Source organism: Syngnathus typhle, linkage group LG5, assembly GCF_033458585.1.
Source record: "Syngnathus typhle isolate RoL2023-S1 ecotype Sweden linkage group LG5, RoL_Styp_1.0, whole genome shotgun sequence".
Lineage (NCBI taxonomy): Eukaryota > Metazoa > Chordata > Actinopteri > Syngnathiformes > Syngnathidae > Syngnathus > Syngnathus typhle.
The window spans coordinates 1,355,820-1,381,341 of NC_083742.1; the positions used below are offsets into that span (position 1 = coordinate 1,355,820).

The following is a 25,522-nucleotide window of genomic DNA, read 5'->3' on the forward strand; positions in this document are numbered from 1 at the left end:
CAAGAGTTTTTTATTCGCCATGCCTGAGCGTGCCAAACAAGGAATTTGACTTTGGTAAAAAAACACCCTCTGTTCAACATTTAGGTCAGGGGTGGGCAAACTTTTTGACTCGCGGGCCGAACTGGGTTCTAAATTTGGACCGGAGGGCCGAACCAGGAGCAGATGGACGTAGGCTTTGTTTGAAGTCATATAAGCGACCTGCAAAGGTCATTGCATAAAAGATTTTGGCCTTTAGTAGGTAGTAAAGCATGGATATTCCAAACAAGTTTTTTGAAAAAAATGCATTTATTAACAGCATTAAAAATAATAATAATAATAATTCACTAAAAAACTGCTATCAGTGATTCTCATAAAATACGACACGTTATTATGAATAACAGTCTCCATCAATTCAGTGCCTGCAGGTCAGATTAATGAAAGATGTTTATCTTATGAGATCACATCAAACGGCAAACATTCTGACCAAATATTCTTGAATTCTTGAAGAATCGGTGAAAGCATACATCTAAATAAAGTAATCAAAACAGCAACACGGTGAGGGGTATCTGAAAATCAGAGCAGAGTTTTAACTCACAAACACCTGGTAACAGAGCTGAGGAAACGGGAAACACTTCCTTAAAGTAAGCCTTAAGAACTTTACAGGTTAAGATTAGTCGCAAATAGGTGGTGCATCAATGTCCTTGAGCATCCTGCATTGTTTGAAAATGAGAATGGTCGCTAGTTTCAATCCCTGCTATGTGTACAAATCATATTCAAAATGCATTTTTTTTACAATAAACTTGAGAGCCTCCCGTTCATTTTCAGTGGGAACAGTGTTGTTGGTGTCCCTTTTTTGCTAGTGCGTCATAGTCTGGAGTAAAATTTGTTGTGGAAATTCTTAGGAGAGATGCGAGGTGTTGGTCCGTTTACCTCGATCTGTGACGGGTTGATGTTGATGTGGCTGAACGTCACGTCGCGTACGTCGGGCCAAATTGGCCACTCTCTTTTAACATTCGGCACTCACTTCTTTTCTTCGGGCCACTCATTTTAATGGAAGGATTCCAGGGGAAGGTTTGTGGGTGGCTTTAGCGCAAAACTGCATCTGAAAGCTCAGCGCGCGAATTACAAGAATGCTGTCGTCACAGCCCACGCTCTAAATTCGGGACTGATAAGAATAGAGCGAGAGTGCGCCATGTCCGTACTACTGAGTACGTACACGCACTTGTGAGTGTGCACCGAGCTTTCTGACACGGCTTCCGGTAGTAAATGCGCAGGCGAGCGCTTCGCCATCTACTGGGGAAACGCAGTCATTGCAGGCAAAATGCAAAAAAAAAGTTTAGTAATACAATTTGTTCAGGGTTGGCGGGCCGGATTAAACGGTCCCGTGGGCCGGATGTGGCCCGCGGGCCGTAGTTTGCCCACCCCTGATTTAGGTGACTAACAACATTCAGGACATGTGAATAATGGCAAAAACAGTGTAGACAAATTCAAAAAGGTGTGAAGAGCAGGATGTTATTCCACAGTAATGTCTCTGACACTCTGAGTGGTGTGAGTTCATCAGAGCAACAGCCTAGGGGAAGAAGCTGTCTCTGTGTCTGCTGGTTTTGGCGTACCGAGCTCTATAACGCCGTCCGGAGGGGAGTAGTTCAAACAGACTGCAACCTGGGTGAGAAGGATCTGTAGAGATGTTCCTTGCCCGATTCCTGGTCCTGGACAGTTACAAGTCTTGGATAGATGGGAGGTTGATTCCAATGATCTTTTCTGCAGTTCTGATTGATTTGGAGGCCGATCCAAACCAGACAGTGATGGAGGTGCAGAGGACAGACTGGATGATGGCAGTGTAGAAGGTCTTCAGAAGCTCTCGCGGCAGGTTGAACTTCTTGAGCTGTCTCAGGAAGTACAGCCTCTGCTGGGCCTTCTTCCGGACAGAGTCTATGTGGCCGGTCCATTTCAGGTCCCGAGAGATTGTGGTTCCCAGGAACTTGAAGGTGTCTGTGGAGAGAATAGTATTACCGCGGATAGTGACGGGTAAAAGTGGTGAAGGGTCTTGCCTGAAATCCACTGTCATCTCCACGGTCTTGAGCGGGTTCAGCTCCAGATGGTTTCGACTGCACCAGTGGACCAGCCGCTCCACCTCCTGTCTGTACGCAGGACGCTTACCTGGTCAGCCAGCATCTGCGTGGCTTCACTCGCACGTGCGTGTGGTGGGATGTAAACAGCCGCCATGACGATCGAGGAGAACTCCCGTGGTGAATAGAACGGCCCGCAGTTTATGAAAAGTGTTTCTAGGAGAGGGCTGCAAAACTCTTTCAACACCGTGACATCAGTACACCAACGTTCATTAATGTAGAAACAGACACCACCTCCCTTTGATTTTTCCGGAGAGCTCCGCGCTGCGATCTGCTCGCATTAGCCTGAACCCGGCTAGCTCCGCGGCGTGGTGGGGGGTTCGTTCACTAAGCCACGTTTCCACAAAGCACAGCGCAGCGGATCTGCTGAAGTCCGTGTTCCTTGAAGTGAGGAGCAGCAGTTCATCCATCTTGTTCGCCAGGGAGCGAACATTCGCCAGATGAATTGACGGTAGGGCAGAACGGAACCCTTTCTGCCTCAGCCTTACGAGTGCGCCGGCTCGCTTACCGCGCCGCCGTCGTCGCGCTAGCTTGTACAGCACCGCCGCTCCGGCTAGAATCTCCGACAGACAGTCTGAATCGGAGAGAACAGGAGAGAAAATACCAGAAGAAGTCTGTCCGATGTTTAACAGAGCTTCTCTGGTAAAAGTAATCCGGGATGGACAGCAGAAGACACAGAAAACACACAAAATAAGACAAATAAACAGAGAGCGACTCACCGTGGCTGCCATCCGCGGCGCCATCATATGACGTTAACATCCAGTTATGGCATTCACTCAACCAGAACACGCATTTTGCATCTGGCCAATGGTGCTCACATTGAACAGCTTTAAACATTCCATAAAGTACTAGAGATTGCAAGCGTTCAAAATTTCTCACAAGCATTTTTGTATTCTTAATAGTTTTTTACATCTTCAATGTGGCCAAGACTTCTAAAACACTCCATATTATTATTTGTATGTAGAAAAAATGAATTTCCTTCATTTATTTAACCAGATAAAAAACTCATTGAGATTAAAAATCTTGTTTCCAAGAATGACCTGGCCATTTTTCAGTGGAACAATTTCAAACAAATATGAATTTCAGTCTAGACTTAGTATTTCTGAATGTGTTTATGGTACAGTAAAGCAAAGTTTATTTAAAAAAGTCAATTTAGTCAATTTATTTTATCTCTGCAGTTTGTCTGCAACATTGTAAGCAGTGAAATCTGGTAACCTATTGTAAATGGAAGAAAATACTGACTCTCAAAGTTGGTCAGCGTTTTACTATTTGGCTTGACCATGCTTTCTGAAAAGAACCGAGGTCTAGTCTGCAACTACAGGAAGCATTTTTCTGAGGTCATAGCTGCCAAGTGGCTCAAGCAGTTTAAAGACAAACATTTAAATTTTTCCACACTGCAATTGACTTTTGCATGTCATGTTCAGTAAAAACACGGAAACATTCAGTAAAAACATGGAACTGCAATAAAATTTGATTTCTTATATGAAGCCTCTGCAGTCAGACGGAAGTTGAAACTATTTCTCAATATAGTACATAAAATGTAGAATAAAATATAGTATTTCTAGATATTTTTACACAAGTTCTGATTCATAGTTATAAAGATTAGTTGGATTTTAAAATCGATATGAAATCCTAAGTGCAGTAAGTTTTATTTTTCTTACAGGTTTCCAGGAGTGCCACATGGCCTGCAAGAAGAAAATGGTATCCAGTACAGATTTGAAGTCTATGAGAGCATTGCACATTGATGTCAATTATACAGTAAAGAAACCTCTGAAAAGCTGAAAATTCGTCTTTGTACTTATTGTAGCCGTTTATTCTGTTATAAATGGTAACTTTAAATGAAAGGAAAAGTATTTTTTGCAGATATGTCGTATGATTTCCACAATATACCGTATTTTTCGGACTATAAATTGCGTTTTTTTTCATGGTTTGGGTGGGGAGGCGACTTATACTCAGGGGCGACTTATATGTGTAATAATTCACATTTTACTTGATCATTAACACTTTACTTACTTACTAGGATAGTTGATCACTTCACATGTTATTTTCACTTTAAATCACATGATGGCTGTGGAATAACTGGAGCCTCACTGACAATGAGTTCCATTTACTGACTTCCGGAGTCAGGAGATTTTATGATTTGGAGTGACACAGATGGTTCGATAAACTTGTTATTTATGTTATAGTTATTTGATATATATTTAGAGTAGGAACGTTTATGTTGTTATATTTCCGTAGTTTCCGATTATCTAGCAAGGCCGTGAAGGGGGGGGGGGACGGGAAGCGCGATCCAGGGCGCTTGCTCATAGCACTGTGTTGGCTCATATGTTGAGCTCTTGTTTTGTAAAATAAAGAGCCGGTTACCAAACCCACGTGTTGCCTGGTACTTTGGTAATGCTGCAATAACGTAGATCTGTGGAATAATTGGAGCCGCAACTGACGTCAACAGCTGGTTTTTTTGCTACACAGCGGATGAAGATTCCGATGGATTTAATGATTTGGAGTGACACGGATTGGTTCGTTAAAATTGTTGTTTATATTACATTTATTTGATATATCTAGTCTTACGTCAACAGCTGTTTTTTTTATTTATTTAAGTGACACAAAACGAAGATTCCGATGGATTTAATGATTTGGAGTGACATGGATGGTTCGATAAAATTGTTGTTTATATTATTGTTATTTCATATAGTTTACATATTGTTATATGGGCCTGTGGAATAATTTGAGCTGCAACTGACGACAAGTCCAACGTCAGCGGCGCGCCACACGCCGTTGTTTACATTAAGGACGAACAATTCGATCGATGGATTTAATGATTTGGAGTGATGCAGAGAGTTTGATCAAATTTTTGTTTATATTATAGTTGTAGCACGTCCGCCTCACAGTTAGGAGGGTGCGGGTTCGATTCCACCTCCGGCCCTCCCTGTGTGGAGTTTGCATGTTCTCCCCGGGCCCGCGTGGGTTTTCTCCGGTTTCCTCCCACATCCCAAAAACATGCTTAGTAGGCCGATTGAAGACTCCAAATTGTCCCTAGGTGTGAGTGCGAGTGCAAATGGTTGTTTGTCTCTGTGTGCCCTGCGATTGGCTGGCAACCGGTTCAGGGTGTCCCCCGCCTACTGCCCGATGAGGGCTGGGATAGGCTCCAGCACACCCGCGACCCCCGTGGCGACGAAGCGGTTCAGACAATAGATGGATGGATGGATATATTATAGTATTTTTATTATTACCGTTTTTTTCCGTGTATAGTGCGCAAAATTTAACTAATTTATTGTCCTAAAATCTGGGGTGCGTATTATACATGGGTACAAAAAAAAAATTTTTTTTTTTTTTTTTTTTTAAAAAGAAAGTCATGGTACAACAAAACCAACAACAGGATTGACCGACAAAGTCGTGGAACAAAAAGACAGGGTGACATTACCAAAGACAGGAACAGAATGACAGTAACACATGCAATGATCCAACGGTGAGCGAGGGGCAGACAGGACTTAAATACAAAACACGTTACATCGATTGAGGTGACACAGGAAGAGAGGGGCGACGCGAACAGAAACTATGGCAACCTAGACACATAGCAAAACTGGGGACGAGACATGACAAATCTCCCCCGAAATAAAACTCACCTTTCTTCTTGTTTGTTGTCAATCGCGCATCGCATTCAGCCATCCTGCCCAACACACTTAGTCAAAAAAATCCATAATTGACGACACATCGTTTGATGCGATGGTGCAATCCTTGATGGTGTGTAATTGTCAAATATTGTTTGTTTTTAATCTCCATCGCGGACCGGACGTCATACGGAGGCCGCCATTACAGATGCGCAGAACGTATGCGCAAGACACGTCAGCTATATTAAGAGCGAGATATGTTTTCTTCCTATTAGTTTCAATTCACAGTTTAAGTAGCAGTTTCAATCAGCAAATAACAAAATGCGTATTACAGGTAATATTTTATTTCACAACACTTTGCCTTGTTTCTTTCGTCTCTGCTGTTCATTTCAAACACGCTCCATACGACCGCACTGCTCTTGTATCAGACGCTCGCTCGATCACCTGCTAGTTTGCTGTCTGTCACAATGTACCCTACGCAAATCCGAAACATTTGTTGCGGCTCCGAGTCACGACGAGGGGCAAGTTTTGGTTTCCAAGGGTGTTTTTATTCCTCTTCAACGTCTCTCCCATACAGAGCCGCCTCTTTCCCGTGCGCGCACGGAGCGCGGTGGTGCGTTTACGGGCAGTCGGAGAAATCAACGCCAACAAAAAAAATTACATCCAGCCTAGTTAAGACCATACCAAAGACTATAAAAATGGGACCCATTGCCTCCCTGCGTGTGTGACGATCATTGGGACTTAAAAAAAAAAAATAAAAATCAAAAAAGAAATTTAAAAAAATTAATAAAAATTGGGTGCGTATTATACATGGGTACAAGCTTTTTTCCAGCATCAGCATGCCATTCTTAGGGTGCGTACTATACATGGGGGCGCACTATACACGGAAAAAAACGGTAGTTTATATTATAGTTAGTTTATTTATCGTTTTATAAAAAGACGTCATATGAGGGTGCCGCGGATGGCAGCCACGGTGAGTCGCTCTCTGTTTCTTTGTCTTATTTTGTGTGTTTTCTGTGTCCTCTGCTGTCCATCCCGGATTACTTTTACCAGAGAAGCGCTGTTAAACATCGGACAGTCTTCTTCTGGTATTTTCGCTCCTGTTCTCTCCGATTCAGACTGTTTGTCGGAGATTCTAGCCGGAGCGGCGGTGCTGTACAAGCTAGCGCGACGACGGCGGCGCAGAAAGCAAGCCGGAGCACTCGTAAGGCTGAGGCAGAGAGGGTTCCGTTCTGCCCTACCGTCAATTCATCTGGCGAATGTCCGCTCCCTGGCGAACAAGATGGACAAACTGCTGCTCCTCACTTCAAGGAACACAGACTTCAGCAGATCCGCCGCGCTGTGCTTTGTGGAAACGTGGCTCAGCGAATGAACCCCCCACCACGCCGTGGAGCTAGCGGGGTTTCGGCTAACGCGGGCAGATCGCAGCGCGGATCTCTCCAAAAAATCAAAGGGAGGTGGTCTCTGTTTCTACATTTATGAACGTTGGTGTACTGATGTCACGGTGTTGAAAGAGTTTTGCAGCCCTCTCCTAGAAACACTTTTCATAAACTGCCGGCCATTCTATTCACCACGGGAGTTTTCCTCGGTCGTCATGGCGGCTGTTTACATTTCACCACACGCATGTGCGAGTGAAGCCCCGCAGATGCTCGTTCACCAGGTAACAGACATGGAGAAACTTCTACCAAATTCACTAATTGTTCTGGGTAATCTCAACAGGGCGAATCTCGCACACGAACTCCCCGGATACAGACAGCACGTAACGTGTCCCACCAGAGGGGCACAGACTCTGGACCACTGCTACACCGTGATCAAGGATGCATACCACTCTGCGGCTCGTGCAGCTTTAGGACTCTCGGACCACTGTCTAGTTCATCTGATCCCGGCCTACAGGCAGAAACTAAAAACTTCTAAGCCTGTGGTGAGGACTGTGAGGAAGTGGACAGTGGAGTCAAGGCAGGACCTCCAAGCCTGCTTTGACTGCACCGATTGGGGAGTTTTCGAAGCTGCAACTTCAGACTTGCATGAACTCACTGACACTGTCGCATCATACATCAGTTTTTGTGAGGATCTGTGTGCAGACTAAGACCTTCTCCACGTACAACAACGACAAACCTTGGTTTACACCGAACCTCAGGAGGCTGCGCAAAGTCAAGGAGGAGGCCTACAGGAGTGGCGACCGCGACCTGTTCAGGCAGACCAGAAACACACTGAACCGAGAGGTCAGGAAAGCCAGGAGGTGTTACGGGGAGAACCTGAAGAGACACCTCTCTGCCAATCCTGATCCCTCAACAGTGTGGAAAGGTCTGCAGAGCATCACGGGCTACAAGAAACGAACCCCCCGTCCTGTGGAGAGCCCAAGGCTTGCTAACCAGCTAAACAAGTTCTACCGCAGGTTTGATCGGTCCTTCCACACAACGGGACTTCCTGCAGCACAATCTACATACTCACCTCTCCCCACAACTGCTCTGTCCACACCTCTATCATCGTTGTCACATACTCTCTCTCTTGCAGAGGCCGCGCCCGCACTCCATATCCGCGAGGAGGAAGTGCGCCAGATGTTCCGGAGACAAAAGACCAGGAAGGCACCGGGCCCAGACGCCGTGTCACCTTCCAGCTTGAAAGTCTGCGCTGAGCAGCTGGCGCCCACCTTTGCATGGATCTTCAACCGTTCTCTGGAGCTGTGTGAGGTGCCCTCGTGCTTCAAGAGCTCCACCATCGTTCTAGTGGCCAAGAAGCCCGCCATCACAGGTTTGAATGACTATAGACCCGTCGCACTGACATATGTGGTCATGAAATGTTTCGAGAGGTTAGTGCTGAACCACCTGAAGGAGGTCACGGGCCTGGGACGGCACTACATCCTGCACCACCTGGACACCCCAGGAACGTACGCAAGGATCCTGTTCGTGGACTTCAGCTCGACGTTCAACACAATCGCTCCTGACATCCTCCAACAGAAGCTCATCCAGCTTGCGGTGCCTGCCTCCACCTGTCAGTGGATCACCAGCTTCCTGACCAACAGGAGAGAGCGTGTGAGGCTTTGAGGGCATCACATCTGACACCCGGACCATCAATACTGGAGCCCCTCAGGGGTGCGTCCTATCCCCACTGCTCTTCTCTCTCTACACCAATTATTTCTTCTCAGGTGACTCTCCTGTGAAGCTCCTGAAGTATGCAGACGACACCACTCACATCAGACTGATCCAGGATGGTGATGAGACGGCGTACAGACAGAAGGTGGAGCGGCTGGTCCACTGGTGCAGCCAAAACCATCTGACCATCTGACATCAGCTGACGTCAGCTGCGCGACGGCGCGTCAGCAGCGCGGCGGTTGTTTACATAAAGGACAAAGATTGACTCGACGGAACTCTCTTTCACTTCCGTGGATTGAAGTCGGGGGCCGGCGCTCGGCCGGGTTGCAGTCCAGGGACGGTGGATCAGGCTCGGACAATGCTTTTACGCACGCCCGCTCCTACTCTACCGAGCTGTCTTTCACCACCGTGGATGGAAATCGAGGGCCGGTGCTCAGCCGGGTGGCTGTCCGAGGACGGTGGATGGGGCTCGGTCATGGCTTTTACGCACGCCCGGTCCTATTCTATGGAGCTCTCTTCCACTTCCGTGGCTGAAAGTCCACGCCGCCACACGCCTGTAAGTTTGTTTTGTTAAATAAACAGCCGTTTACCAAACCCACGTCTTTCCTTGAACTTTGTTAACGCTACAATATAGTTGTATAGTAGATCTGTGGAATAACGACGAGGCTGACGTCAGGGCGCACGCGCGGCAATGTTGACAAAGGACGAGGAATTTGATCGATGGATTTAATGATTTAGAGTGCACAGATGGTTTGATAACATTATTGCTTATATAATAGTTGTTTGATATATAATTTATATATCGTTATATGGGCCTGTGGAATATTTTGAAGTGCAAGAGCCGTCAGCGGCCGAACGCATTGTTGACAAAGGACGATTGATGGATTTAATGAATTGGAGTGCCGCAGATGGTTTTATAAACGTGTTATTTATGTAATAGTTTTTTGAATAACTCTGAATTTTACGTCAGGGCCGTTCTCAGCTCTTAATTTGTGTTTATGTCACGTTAGCATACCTATCGTTTAGCCTGTTGTTGCTTGTTCATGACTGTTCTTGGTGTTGGATTTTGTCAAATAAATTGCCCCCCAAAATGAGACTTATACTCCGGAGCGACTTGTATGTTTTTTTTCACTTTTTTGGGCATTTTATGGCTGGTGCGATTTATACTCCGGGGCGACTTATAGTCAGAAAATTACGGTAATGAATGTTAGGGTGTTGCTCACTCTAACTTTTTTTGCAATAACCACACTGGAGTCAAGTTAGTCGTTTTAGGCACCTGCAGGCGGAGAGTTCACTCGTCGCTGTGCTTACAGCGATGGTCGAATGAAGTCTGACTCAGGCCTCGTCAGGTGCTTATTTATTGAGAGAAACAGAGTGGGGTTGAAAGTGGGGGTTTGGGAATACACAGGTTGGGCTGCTGATCAAAGCATAGCAGGGGGCCTTTTACGACTTTCTGTAAACAAAGCAACTTTGATTGCTTCCTCTGCGTTTAGTCAATCAGTGGTAAACTAATTTTGTCTAGACAGGACAAACTAATTAAATTATTACAGGTTACATTCCAACATAATCATACGATGAAGATATTCTGCAAACCCTAACATATCCCTCCTGTTTTATCATATGATTATGTCAACCTCGATCAATCAAACATAAGTAAGAAAATACAATGAAAGCAATAACTTCCAGTGAAGATGAGGTTTTTCCTCAATACTCCAGTCCAAAGTATGTGCAACTCAAAAAACCTGCGGCCAGATTATGTGCAGGAAAAGAGTTACACGGTCCCTCTGCCTTAGGCGACCAGACTGTTATCAATCAAGATAAAAAACTGCTCGTGATTGTTCAGCCGTTGGGGGCTTGGCACGCCCACTGGTGGAGGGTGAGCACGATTCTCACCCCCTTCGCAGATCTGCTCCGTCCGGGGAGAATTTGGGAATGTCTGCTGCGTGGTAGTTGTCTTCAGTGGCTCAGGGTGGACTACCTGGCCACCAAGGGGGAAGAGGATTATTCTGCCTCTGTATGAACTGGGGCGGGGACTGTCGATGGCTGATCTGGTTCCTTGCAGGAACCCTTCACTGGGGCGCACTGGGACAGATGATACCACGATCCTCCTTTGCCGGCCAGCCGGACGGCATGTGAGATGGGCTCATTCGAGATGTTTCTTCCGCTCCTCCCATCACTGTGTGTTGAATTCTTACGTGTCCTGTTAAGACTCCAAAAACAATTACATTTGACAAAACATTGAATCTTACAGTAGATGAAATCATTCTACTACCCCACCGTTTTGACACATTCACGTAATGTGTCAGTAGCGTCGTTGGGGAGCGAAAAGGACCAGCAAGGTGTCTCGGACACATTATCATACCCATCCCAGCTGGACTAGATGGTCCTGTCTTGTCCAGCCACAGGAAACGGGCCTTCTCCATTGAACCATTTGACGTCAATGGTGCCCCTGAGTAATCATCAAATCCTATTCATCTCGATTTGTACTACACTTACAGGCGAGAGGGATCTTATCTTCAATTGTGATCACGTCGCCTCCACATCAACCTACCTAGGCCATTCATATGCGCGCACACACGTACAAACTAACAGACACAAAGGCACCCATTCATTCACCATCACATCTCAACCTCTGTCCCACCTTCCAACATCCGTGGAGACAATGGAACAGAACGGTCCATGTGCAACACCACAGGAGCCGTCTCCCACAGCCTTTTCACACCACAATACCACACTCCCCCTGCTACAGTCCAGCCTCAGTGGAGACAATGGAAGGCAGGAAGGCACAGGTGAGACACCGGAGTCGCAAGCTCCTGCAATCCTTCCACAAACCAATTACAACAAAAGCCCAAATCATTTATTTCCATTTGGGAGGATTACAACGGCCAAATTTTACAAATGACAAACCTCAAGACGCGACGCAGGTCCTGGAACCACATCGACGACCGCCAAACGCAAATGCCGGGTCAAGGACTGTTCTTCGCCTGTTCTTTGCAACTCTTGTAGTCAATTCTATTGCCCTTTTGAACTGGGTAGATAGGGGTGTTTGCGAGAAGAGTTTGAGCACTTCCTAATGATTCCCCCTAACCAAAGACCATTTATGACAGGGGTTATCCCATTTATTGCCTCCTGTTTTAGAGGAGATTCTCTGGTCTTTGTCGGATCTGGGCTGGGGGAATGGATGTTAAGTCCTGTAGCAAATGGTTCCTTTGATCAGTCAAACAAATGTTGATTAGCCTAAGCGCGTGCCCTTCCAAACACGTACAGCACTTCCTCATAGCTTCTTTAGTCATTTTTCAATCATCTTCCAATTGTTTACAGCACAAGTTAGAAAAGCTCGAGAAAATTTTAACGTAATAGCATGACGCCAAATGTGTTAGAGAATCCATATGTCGTAAAGTGTTGTATTTTTACTATCTTTCACTATCTGTCCTACTCACTCCCCCCTTCTGAGGCTTGGCATCGCCCATGCCTCACACCTTGACAAACCTTTTTGGGAGAATGTGTTCTTTACTACATATGAGTCCATCATTTAATTTGACTTCCTTTCCAAAACGCTTCTCAATATCCCACTTCACACATCTTCTGCATGTGTTACTGGTTCTCCAGTTTTTTTTTTTTTAGCATTTAACTTAGATTTCGTTGCACGTGTTACAATGACAAATAAAGATCTACCTATCTACTCAAAATCACTCTTCCTTCAAAGTCGCTCGACTAATTTTCCATGGTAGCCTCCAACAACTTCAACCACTCAAGCTGTATTTTCCTTTCAGTCAGGCATTCAGTCATCAATGCTCATTTGCATCTCACACACAGTCTCCAAAAAGGAGTCTTTCCGTCACATTGGTCCCAATTCATCCAAGCACTCCACACAACATTCACATACCATTTTCAACTCAAGGTTCCTGATAGAACAATACACCGATCCAAAAACAAACTCAACACAAAAAAAACTGCTGGCAAATTAATCAGGATTTCTTTCTTTGTTTTTAAATTTGAAGAACTCAATCTCTCAGGTTCAGCTCGCATGTAGAAGTTTGTATAATCTTATAACACAACCAGTCAACTATTTCTACTAAATGTCAATGTCTTAAATTCACAATTTTGATTCTTCCAAGTCCTGAAAGCATGTTCTGTCATTTCTTACTTAACACGCACTAGTGTGGATCAATTTCTGCTCGCAAACAGATTTCTCACTTTTCCTCTCATTCTTATCCTTCAATTGTTTCTGTTCTGCGGTGCAAATTGGATAGACCACAGTCTAGCAAATTTCTTTATACTAAAAGTTTAGCCAATTTTCATCATTTTAACACACATGCACAGCTCTCGCGCCCGTAAGGTAGATCCCAGCACCAATGATTCGTCACAGGCTGGCCATTTCCTGTGGTCGATCATGAGCTAGTCCCTCCCACGCACGCGAGGACAGCACATTCTAATTTTTCATTTATCTTCTCGAAGCAAGTTGCATTTATTTACCACTCGATTTGCAAATTTTAACTTCAGTGTACACACACAATTTGATTTGCAAATTTTAACTTCAGTGTACACACACAATTTGATCTCTGGTCATTTGTCATTGGGCATACAACAGCATTGCCATACTTCTCGTATGGACAAGAGCTCTAATAATCTAAAATACGTTCTAATAATCTGACAATGACATGTTCTGCTGTCATATGGACATCTGTTACTTCTTTCTCTGCATGAGCATGAGGGGTCAAAGTGGAGGAAGCTTGTCATGCTGTAAATGTGACTTTTCCTCTGCCCCTTCCCCCACCCCTTGATTGGTTTTGTCTTGCAAAACGACACGCTCTTGCCAAGTGTCCTCGTCTCCCACAGTTCCAACAGTTGTCAGAACCCGATGGGGGTTTCGAATTATATGGTGGCCTGCGACCTTGCTGGCCTCTACCTCTTCCTCTGCCCCTTTGGGAGCTTCGGAAGAAGATCTTTGCATCTTCATTTAGATCATTATCATCATCTAGATGAAATACATCAGAACATTTGCCTTTCTCGATCGTCACAACACAAGCAGGGTCTGCTTCCACCAAGTGTTTCCTCACCCAGTTGCCTAAGTCGGGGGGTGAAACAGTGAGGAGCGCATTTCTAAGATGTTGCTGATAAGCACTCTCAGCTGCATCATTGAATGGGATGCCACTGTGCACCCAGAATTCTTTTCCAAGTCTTAATTGAATGGTGGTCTCATCACTTTTTATCTTTCCATCTCCTGTCTTTTGGATTTGTTCTCTTCTCTCTTGTGAAGCATTCAACCACATTCTAGCACAAATCAATTCTTACTCTTTACTTTTCTTTTTCAGTCCCTTTGACTTCCTATTCACACTCTCCTCCAAAACATCGGCCACTATCTTCCACACTTCAACTTTCAACTTCCCTTCTACTCCATACTTTTTCTTCCACTTCGGCATGTATTGCATACAATTAAGACATTTACTCGCCATGAACTTCTCATCTTCTTCAAGAGCTAAAGATCTACCGTTCTTATTTCCCATCTTAATTTGGACCCGTCAATCCACCACTGGCAGACGAAGGCAGACCTAAGATGCTGGCCCAGCGAAGAAATTCTCTTCCCAGGACTTTCTTTTCCAGATCCCCCTAAAGGGCGCTGGCTTGTCGACAATGCAGCACGTCCTCCTCCGTCAGCCAGATGGCGGGTATGAGGGTCCCGGGTTTCGGCACCAAAATGTTAGGGTGTTGCTCACTCTAACTTATTTTGCAAGAACCACACTGGAGTCAAGTTAGTCGTTTTAGGCACCTGCAGGCGGAGAGTTCACTCGTCGCTGTGCTTACAGCGATGGTCGAATGAAGTCTGACTCAGGCCTCGTCAGGTGCTTATTTATTGAGAGAAACAGAGTGGGGTTGAAAGTGGGGGTTTGGGAATACACAGGTTGGGCTGCTGATCAAAGCATAGCAGGGGGCCTTTTACGACTTTCTGTAAACAAAGCAACTTTGATTGCTTCCTCTGCGTTTAGTCAATCAGTGGTAAACTAATTTTGTCTAGACAGGACAAACTAATTAAATTATTACAGGTTACATTCCAACATAATCATACGATGAAGATATTCTGCAAACCCTAACAATGAGTATTTTATAAAAATGTAATTTTATTTGTGTTTGTTAATTTTAAAATATAATTCTGAATTTGAAGATTATGGTAAACTTGTAACATTAAAATTAAACGTTTTCAATATTTCTACCGCCGAAATATGCGTCACATCCGCCGATGTGCGACAATCGAATTCCTGGCGTCCCTCACGTCTGGCAGCCGGCGTTTTTCCAGCACACTACCAGCGTGATAACTATATATTAAGGGAAGTAGTCCTTTTTTTTTATTCAGGAGGACAACTGGCTGCACACTACAGTACACGCGATGGGACAGAAGCAGACTGCGCATTTTTTTGGTTTGCATTGTTCGTTCAGTGCTGGTGGATAATATTTGGATAAATTTGGATTTTTATCTCATAAATAAGAGGACTGCAGGCTGTTTGCATTTTTTGTTCAGTGGGTTGGGTAAGTTTGGATTTTTATTTCTTAAATACGAGGACTCAAATAGACACCGGGTATTGTATTTGAAATTAAGCATCAACCAAGTATAAAATGCTTTTTGTTACATGCAGAAATAAAATTCTGTGTTCTCTGCAGCAGTTCGTTGATTTCATTTTCATAAATGCAATAGTTTTTTGTACATTGCATAATATATACATGCATAATATACCGTTATTTTCCATGCATGTCAGGTCTAAATACCATCAGTCATTTAACCACACGCTGGAAGGAAGAGGAGAAAAGAACCAGAACAGGTTTACTCGCGAGGAGAACGATAGAGAGCGGAAACTCAGTTACAATCTCCATCAATTCTGAGTTCTCCCTCCACATGCTCCTCTATTTAATGTTTTGGTTGCCCTGGTTACAGAGGCGTTGCTACACTAAAGGGAGGGGAGATTGTGTCTGTAGCAACGCTGATTAGCAAAAGAATGTAGTGTGGTGTGAATTAGCACTTCATTGTCGGCCCGTGACCCCCGCAGAGTTTGTCCATCTGTTCTTCTCCAGTTGTTGGCCGAGTCGTCCGCGAGTGAGATCAGATAACTTCAATTGCCGCTTTCCTGTGGAACAATGCAACTAGACCTTTGCTAGACTTTATCTACTTAGTAAATTAACACGCAATAACAATGAGTGACTTGTCCTAAACACTTGAACAAACATTGAGTAAATATGGGATAACTTGTACGCAACCACTTCAACCTGTTTAACACTTAATAAAGACAAACAGTTCTGATCAACAACAATCTATGAACCAAACCTACAGTTAACTAAAAGGAATGAAGTTTCTTTCAACCAAATAAGAACAATTCGCCTATGCAAATATGCTCTGCTCATTGTTAGTGAAGGCCTCTTACAGGAACAAAAACACACAGATAACATAAGGACAGGAAGGATACATATGGCTGACAGGGATCAAAAGACATCCCTGTCACTAAAGAGAAAGAACCTAGATAAAAGGAAAGCCATAAACTCGTAAATGACAAGGCTTTACTTAAATTATTCCAACAATGCATAATGCGCAAAATGTAACTAATTTAGTGTCCTAAAATCTGGGGTCCGCATTATGCATGGGTACAACAATTTTTTAAGAAAATCTCCCTCGAAATAAAACTTGAAATCACACCTTTCTTCTTGTTTGTTGTCAATCGCGCATCGCATTCAGCCATCCTGCCCAACACACTTAGTCAGTAAAATTCATAACTGACGACACATCGTTTGATGCGATGATGCAATCCTTGATGGTGTGTTATTGTCAAATATTGTTTGTTTTTTAATCTCCATCGCAGACTGGATATCATACGGAGGCCGCCATGACAGTATGTGCAGAACGGATGCGCAAGACACGTCAGCTATATAAAGAGCTAGAGTTCAGTTCTCTACCTATTACTGTATTTTCCGGACTATAAGGCGCACCGGACTATAAGGCGCACCTTCAATGAATGGCCCATTTTAAAACTTAATCCTTATATAAGGCGCACCATTAATGCATCATGTCAGATTTTGAATCCAAATCAAATCATTCTCCATTTTATCTTTCTTATTTCAACTTCAGATGCAACAAATTACTTTATAATCATAAAATAATGATCCATAGTCTTTTTGATTCATGATTCATAGTCTTCAGCAGGCCACTTATGCTTGATTTCATGACACAATGCTTCGGGGCAGTTTAAATTTAGGAATTTGGTCCATATATAAGGCGCACCGGACTATAAGGCGCACTGTCAGCTTTTGAGAAGATTTTAGGTTTTTAGGTGGGCCTTATAGTCCGGAAAATACGGTAGTTTCAATTCACAGTTTAATTAGCAGTTTCAATCAGCAAATAACAATGGGTATTACAGGTAATATTTTATTTCACAACACTTTGCCTTGTTCCTTTCTTCTCTGCTGTTTACTTCAAACACGCTCCATACGAACACAAATGCTCTCGTATCAGACGCTTGCTCGATCACCTGCTCGTTTGCTGTCACAATGTACCCTACACAAATCCGAAACATTTCTTCGCTATCGAGTTTGCTAGCGCATGCGCAGTGATACTGACCGGCAGAATAACATCCGGTTGTTCCCAAAGATGATATTTTTTCTGAAATACCGTACTTTCCGGACTATAAGTCGCAGTTTTTTTCCTAGTTTGGGTGGGGGGGCGACTTATATATGTTTTTTTCACAAATTTTTACTTGATCATTAACACATTTCTTACTTAAAAGTATAGTTGACCACTTCACATGTTATTGTTATTCTTAGTATAGTTGATCACTTCACATACATGTTCGTCTCGTCGTACTGAGTCGTGCTACAAGTACGGCAGGCAGGTTCTGCTCGACATTGGCGAAAGCGAGTTTTGTTGAGTTCTGGACTTTGATGCGGGGACATTAAAGGAGCTCGGTCTGCTACGTCCTGCAGCGTCGCCAGACTCGTCTGCTATTCATCCCCCAGTTGGGAAGCGTCGGAAGCGGTGTGCGAGGAGGCTGAAGAGGGGCAAGCGCGGGGGCGTCCGGGCCAGGCTGGCGGCCAACCCAGCTCGCCCGGCCGTGCCTTCCATTCTTCTGGCGAATGTTCGATCGCTGGACAACAAAATGGATTACATTCGCCTGCTGCGATCTACAAACCGGACAGTGCGTGACTGCTGTGTACTCGTGTTCACTGAGACTTGGTTGACCGTCAACATTCCAGACTCTGCTGTACATCTGGAGCGGCTAGCGTGCTATCGGGCGGACCGGGCCATTGTACAAGGGGGAAAATCTCGTGGAGGTGGAATATGCGTCTACATCCGTGACGAATGGTGCCGGGACTCTGTAGTGGTATGCAAGCACTGCTCGCCACTGCCGGAGTTTGTGATCATTAAGTGCCGTCCTTTTTACCTGCCAAGGGAATTTACCGCGATTCTGCTAATTGCGGTTTACATCCCGCCTTCCAACATCGAAGGCGACAGGATCGCGGCTCTTATTGAACTGCTCCAGGCTGTCAGTGAACAACAGACAGCGCACCCTGACGGTTTCACCATCTTCGCTGGGGATTTTAATCATGCTAACCTGAAGTCTGTTTTTCCGAGGCTTCACCAGCATGTTAATTTTCCCACACGTGACGACAGCTTCCTGGACCTGGTCTACTCTTCGCATAAAGGAGCTTTCGAAGCCGCCCCCCTCCCCCATCTTGGACTTTCTGACCATATCACTGTTATGCTTTTGCCCGCATACAGACAAATGGTTAGAGCATCCAGACCGGTTCGCAAGCGGGTACGGGTGTGGCCTGAGGGTGCCACTGATGCGCTTCGTGACTGCTTTGGCTCTACTGACTGGGACATGTTTAGGAGGGCTGCCACTTGCGACGATCGGACAGACATTGAGGAGTATACTGACTCTGTTTCCTCCTACATCACGAAGTGCATTGATGATGTGACTCTCGAAATCCATCGTCACTCGGGCTAACCAGGAGCCATGGCTGACGGGCTGTCTTCAGGCTGCTGAGGGCCCGGGACAAAGCCTTTAGAGCGGGGGATGAGGCTGGCTTGAGGACTGCGAGGGCCGACCTGTCCCGGGGCATCAAGGAAGCGAAGAGGGCGTTCTTTTGCAAAATTTCCACCCACTTCAAGGACAGCAGGGAAGCACGGAGCCTTTGGCAGGGCATTCAGACCATCACGAACTACAAGCCCGCGCCGCAGAGCTGTGAAGGCGACGTCAGTCTGCTCAATGACCTTAACTGCTTCTTTGCTCGTTTCGACGCTCAGAACAGCACTTGCCCGCTGAAGGCCACTCCCCCTTCACACGAGCTGCCCCTGTGCCTCTCTGCCGACAGCGTGACGAGGGCGCTTGCCTGCATCAACATCCGTAAGGCGGCGGGCCTTGACAACATCCCGGGTCGAGCGCTGAAGGACCACGCTGGGGAGCTGACGGGTGTCTTCACAGACATCTTTAACACTTCCCTGCAGCAGGCCATCGTCCCGTCGTGTTTCAATCGTGGTCGCCTTGCGGGTGAGATGGGAGGTGTAAATGTCTTTCAAGGAGGAGAGTGAAGCACCAATAATCTTACCAGCCGTGTTCACTACGCGCTGGAGGGCCTTCATGTTGTAGTCAGTGCAGCTACCACCCCAAACAGCAATACAACTGGAGAGGACGCTCTCAATGGTGCCACGGTAAAATGTAGTCATGACAACCGGAAGGGCGCACGCTCGCCTGAGTTTCCGCAGGAAGTACAGGTGGCGCTGGGCCTTCTTCGCCAGTGATGCGGTGTTGGTGGACCAGGAGACATCCTCACTGATGTCCACCCCCAGGAACTGCTGCTCACTCTCTCCACCACAGCACCGTCGATGGTCAGCAGCAGGTGTTGGGTGTGACCCTTTCGGAAGTCAACAACAATCTCCTTGGTCTTGTTGACGTTCAGCAGGAGGTTGTTGTCCTTGCACCACGTGGTCAGAAGGTCAACCTCCAACCTGTATAGAGTCTCATCGCCCTTGGTGATGAGACCCACCAGAGTCGTGTATTCAGCAAATTTCACCATGCGGTTGGTGCTGTAGGTCGCAGTGCAGTCATGCGTCAGTAGGGTGAAGAGCAGCGGACTGAGCACGCAGCCTTGTGGGGCCCCCGTGCTCAGCGTGTGGGGAACATTAAAGGTGTCAATACTTCTTCCTACTCATTTAGTAACGTGTACAGTGGGGTAAAATAGTATTAATTCAGCCACCGATTGTGTAATGTTTACCACTTAAAATTCTGACAAAGGTCTGTAATTTTCATCATAGCTACATATCAACTGCAAGAGACAAGATGTCCAAGTTCTCCCACTTAAAATGAGGAGAGAGTTCTGCAATTTGCACCACAGAGTACACTAACTGTGAGAGACAGAATGGAAAAAAATCACATTTTAGGATTTTCAGAGCTTGAATTTGCAAAATATAGTGAAATATATGTATTACATAAAAGGGCTTGGGGTCCATGCAAGATAACCCTGTGCAATGAAATTATCATTAGAACAGTGAGCAAAAAACCCAGAACTAAACTGGCCAATGACCTGCAGAGAGCTGGGGCATAAGTAACAAAGGTTTTCCATCATTAAAAGGACATAAAAGCGAAACAGGTCCATTTGTCACTATTTAGCCCAGTTTATCCATTTTTTCAACAGGAAAATGAAAAAAATTTGCTCGAGTATTAACTATCAAATTCCTATGGTCGTATCTTCCCGCCGCGCTAATAAACATTTTAGAGATAAAGTCAAACCTCGGTTTTCGAACGTCCAGGTTCTCGAACAAATCGGAAATCGACGAAAAAAATTGCGTTTTTTTTTTTTTGCTTCGGTTGTCGAACAAAAACTCGTAGGTCGAACCTCATGAGATGAACCGAGAGGACCCGAAAAAACTCGACCACGCGACCCGGATGCCGACTGACTCCGTTCGTTGTTATTGTATTTTCGTTACATTGAGGAATGTATTGACCCCTAATCATGCCTCCAAAGAAAGCAAGTGGGAGCAGTAAAGCCATCCTAAAATACAAAGATGCTCTTGAAGCAATGAGACAGTGAGCGCCCGGCGCGGTGCAGTTGCGCGATCGGACCAAATTAAGCTCCCTGCGCACTGAGGTCCACTGAGATTTTGGAAAGTACATCAGGATTTTAAAAATATTTTCTAAATTTCAGCGACGGCTCTGTCACAATAATGCAACCAGCGCGGTACGATTGCGCGGTCGGCGGCGCGCTACGGTTGCCCGGTCGGCGGTGCACTGCAGTTGCGCAATCAGACAAAAATACTTAATGAAAAAATGCTTGATGTTTTTTTAGTCTTGAAACGGATTACATTTTTTCCATTATTTGTAATGGGAAAAATAGATTCGGAATTCGAACGATTCACTTCTCGAACCGCCTTCTGGAACGGATTGTGGTCGAAAACCAAGGTTTGACTATAATGCCGGGCCAAGACAACACAATCTTACTCTTATTTCGTTTAAAAATCCTTGAATACGAACTCTGATCTACCAATTAGACTCAAACTCGGTTTTATGAATATTAGATCACTTCACACGAAAGCAGTACTCGTTAATGAGTGAGTACCGTATTGGCGCAAATATAAGATGATGTTTTTGTCATTGAAATAAGACTGAAAAGTGGGGGTTGTCTTACATTCGAGGTCTAGATATTATACCCATTCACAACGCTAGACGCGCCAGATATCTTTAAAGCGAATGCTGAACTTAACTCCCCAGGCCAAAGCGAACCCCTGTCACAAAGAAGAAAAATAAAATAAAATAGCTGTTAGAAAGGTTCCTATGTTGATGTTAAAATGTTGGAACATTACATCACCCTGCCTTAAGTCTTGCGTGAGTTACCTCAGCTTATCACGATTGTTGGAGCTTGTGCGCAGCGGTAAGTCAAAGGTTGCTGGTATCGACTGCGTATGTTGCTGTGATCGTGTGCATCTTTGACACAAGATGAGTACATACATTTCATTTGTACCACTATCCACTGTTGTGAGTTTTGGGTTTTTCCTTGCCCTTTTGGGAGTTTAAGATCAGGGGATGTTTGAGAATATTTGCCATTTTTCACATGTCCTGAGTGTTGTTAGTCACCTAAATGTTGAACTGTGATTTACCGAAGTCAAATTCCTTGTTTGGCACGCTCAAACATGGCAAACTCTTGAATCTTGTGCCGTTTGTCCGATCGCGGTTTGCTTGGTGTGCGCGCCATTTGATGGACAGGTCCGGCACGCTCCTATAAGTTTGCCTTGCATCATATGAGTAGCCGTTACGCAGCGGCACGGTGACTCACGGTCACCAGCAAATGTATTTTGTTGTCTCGATGACTTATGTTTGGTGTGTTGTTGAGAGTATTTCATTTATATGGTTATTTAGTATAGCGGAACCGTTACACGCAGTTAGTAACGTTAATGTGTGCCGTCTACTACTGTTGTGTGACATCAGAAGTTGAGCGTTGACTTACGTGCTGTATTTCTGTCTGTTGCAGAACCACACGCACACACACACACACACCACACACCCTTCACACGCTTCATGTAATAATCACACACAAGAATCACATTCACACACCCAAAGACTCACCCATGTACACTACACACACCTGCTCTCACATCCTAACGACCAAACATGTGCCTATATCCTTTTGCCAGTTTGCCTGTTTGCCTGTATGAGCCACAGTGCCGGTTACTTTTTTGCCAATAATTCAGTAAAGCAATCAAAACTGAACCACGTCTTCCCTCCTGTGTTCACCCGGGAGCAAAAAGAGCATAACCATATACAGTCCTCAGGCTCCCCAACAGAAACCGTAGGTTAATTTACATTTCAAAAACCAGAAGCCATTCATTTACACATGTGATTGCAGTTTAATTTACATATTTAAATGTTCAGATATTAAGATGTGATACACAATTTTTGCACAATTTGAATGAGGGAAAATAACATGCTTTTTCTCTCGAATATATTGTTATCATTTGCTTCAGATGTACTGTAATTATTTTCTGTATGAAAATTGGTGTTCAAAAAGTATTTTTACAAACTTGAGTCTTGAAAAAGAGGGGGTCGTCTTATAATCAAGGTCGTCTTATATTCAGGCCAATACGGTACTTAAAGAATTATTTAGAATAGAATAGAATTGAATAGAATAGAATAGATCTTTATTTATCATTGTCACATGTACAACGAAATTTAAAAAATGCCAACCGATCCGCGCATGAGATAAAAAATAAATAGAATAAAAAGATAAAAAAATAAATAAAATACAAGCTAAAACCCACAGAAAAACATACACAGACATAATCATTTACGTTTAGCTGCATTCAATGCAACTACCGCTGTAGGGTAAAAACTGTTGGCGAATCTGCTAGTCCTTGACCTAATTGCCCTGTAGCGTCTGCCTGATGGCAACAGTTCAAAAAGGGAGTGGCCAGGGTGGGAAGTGTCCTTCAGAATGTTCTGTGTTTTTTTGAGACAGAGGGTTCTGTGTAGGTCTTCCAGTGTGGGGAGAGGTCAGCCAATGATCTTCTGTGCTGTGTTGATGACCCCTTGGATTGTTTTACTCTGAGCAGCAGTGCAGCTGGAGTACCAAACACCGTTTTTTGCCATGTATAATGCGCCCTAAAAATGGCATGTCAATGCTGGGAAAAAGCCTGTACCCATGTATAATACGCATCCAAATTTTATTTATTTATTTTTTTAAGTCCCAATAATCGTCACACACGCATCTGGGAGTGGTGAAATTTGTCCTCTACATTTGACCCATCCTCGTGTGATTTTGATCCATCCCCTGGGGGAGAGGGGAGCAGTGAGCAGCAGCGGCACCGCGCTCGGGAATCATTTGGTGATCTAACCCCCCAATTTCAACCCTTAATGCTGACTGCCAAGCAGGGAGGCAATGGGTCCCATTTTTATAGTCTTTGGTATGGTCTTAACTAGGCTGGATGTATTTTCTTTTTGTTGGCGTTGATTTCTCCTACTGCCCGTAAAGGCACCACCGCGATCAGTTAAGTTAAAATGAAAAGTGCGGACATGTGAAAAAGGCGTGCAGACATGTGAAAAAGGCGGCTCTGTATGGGAGAGAAGTTGAAGAGGAATAAAAACACCCTTGGAAACCAAAACTTGCCCCTCGTCGTGACTCGGAGCCGCAACAAATGTTTCGGATTTGTGTAGGGTACATTGTGACAGCAAACGAGCAGGTGACCGAGCAAGCGTCTGATACAAGAGCATTGCGTTCGTATGGAATGTGTTTGAAGTGAACAGCAGAGACGAAAGGAACAAGGCAAAGTGTTGTGAAATAAAATATTACTTCTGTTGGAATAATTTAAGTAAAGCCTTGTCATTTATGAGTTTATGGCTTTCCTTTCATCTAGGTTCTTTCTCTTTAGTGACAGGGATTTCTTTTGATCCCTGTGGATTGTATCCTTCCTGTCCTTATGTTATCTGTGTGTTTTTGTTCCTGTAAGAAACCTTCACTAACAATGAGCAGAGCTTATTTGCATAGGCGAAATGTTCTTATTTGGTTGAAAGAAACTTCATTCCTTTTAGTTAACTGTAGGTTTGGTTCATAGATGGTTACAAGTTATCCCATATTTACTCAATGTTTGTTCAAGTGTTTAGGACAAGTCACTCATTCTTATTGCGTGTTAATTTACTAAGTAGATAAAGTCTAGCCAAGGTTTAGTTGCATTGTTCCACAGGAAAGCGGCAATTGAAGTTATCTGATCTCGCTCGCGGACGACTCGGCCAACAACTGGAGAAGAACAGATGGACAAACTCTGCGGGGGTCACGGGCCGACAATGAAGTGCTAAATCACACCACACTACATTCTTTTGCTAATCAGCGTTGCTACAGACACAATCTCCCCTCCCTTTAGTGTAGCAACGCCTCTGTAACCAGGGCAACCAAAACATTAAATAGAGGAGCACGTGGAGGGAGAACTCAGAATTGATGGAGATTGTAACTGAGTTTCCTCTCTCTATCGTTCTCCTCGCGAGTAAACCTGTTCTGGTTCTTTTCTCCTCTTCCTGCCAGCGTGTGGTCTGATGGTATTTAGACCTGACATTTATTTGGTCCTTCGAGCCGGATGCCAATACACCTGAGGATTCCAGCGGGCGGCAGCGGAGATCCAGAAAGACTGCGCGTGGCAGGACCTCCCTAGGTGGGTTCCTAGAATCCTTTTCAAGGGCTGGCTGTCTGCTCCGTCAGCTGGGACCCAAAGGTTGAAGGCAAACAGAGCTGCAGAGGTGAGGAGAACCAGAGGGTGAGTTTGTTTTGTTTTGTTTTTTAAAAGAATGAGCGGCCGAGGGCTCGTCGTGCCCTATAAAAGTCCTAGGACAGAACGGAAAGGTCCGTTCTAAAGGTACCAAAACGGAAAGGTCCGTTTAAATAAAAGTTACTCAACGGAGAAGTAACTAAACGGAAAGGTCCATTTAAATAAAAGGACAAAGGTGTCCGGCGGAGAAGTCCGTTTAAAAGGGTTAGCGTAGTCCGCGGGAAACAGGAAGTTAAACCGAAAGTCACGCAATACTGTATGATTGAGACTGTGAATGGGAATACGTATCACTAGATATAGTATTCCATATTAAAGCAGTGGGGAACACATAACGTGGTTCTGTGGACGCAATAGGCAAGGATTCTCCACCAGAACGCTGGTAGAAGTGAGAATCACCGCAGGATCTTTTCGTTATCCCACTGGAAACAC

At 44.7% G+C, this 25,522-nt stretch overlaps 1 protein-coding gene across 13 annotated transcripts in view; it reads left to right on the plus strand.

Moving 5' to 3' along the window:
* dhfr (dihydrofolate reductase) overlaps positions 1-12,617 on the plus strand; it is a 45,566-nt gene extending 32,949 nt beyond the window's left edge. For 3 of the 13 annotated variants that reach the window (XM_061279728.1, XM_061279726.1, XM_061279727.1), the window contains one exon: positions 7,436-12,617. In XM_061279728.1, coding sequence (XP_061135712.1) covers positions 7,436-7,802 — 367 coding nt within the window. In that variant the 3' untranslated portion in view covers positions 7,803-12,617. Of the gene's footprint in view, positions 1-3,771; positions 3,894-7,435 lie in introns of those variants that run through there. The other 10 variants (XM_061279732.1, XM_061279730.1, XR_009714516.1 and 7 more) reach the window with 9 other exon arrangements.
* Positions 12,618-25,522: the final 12,905 nt, after the last annotated feature.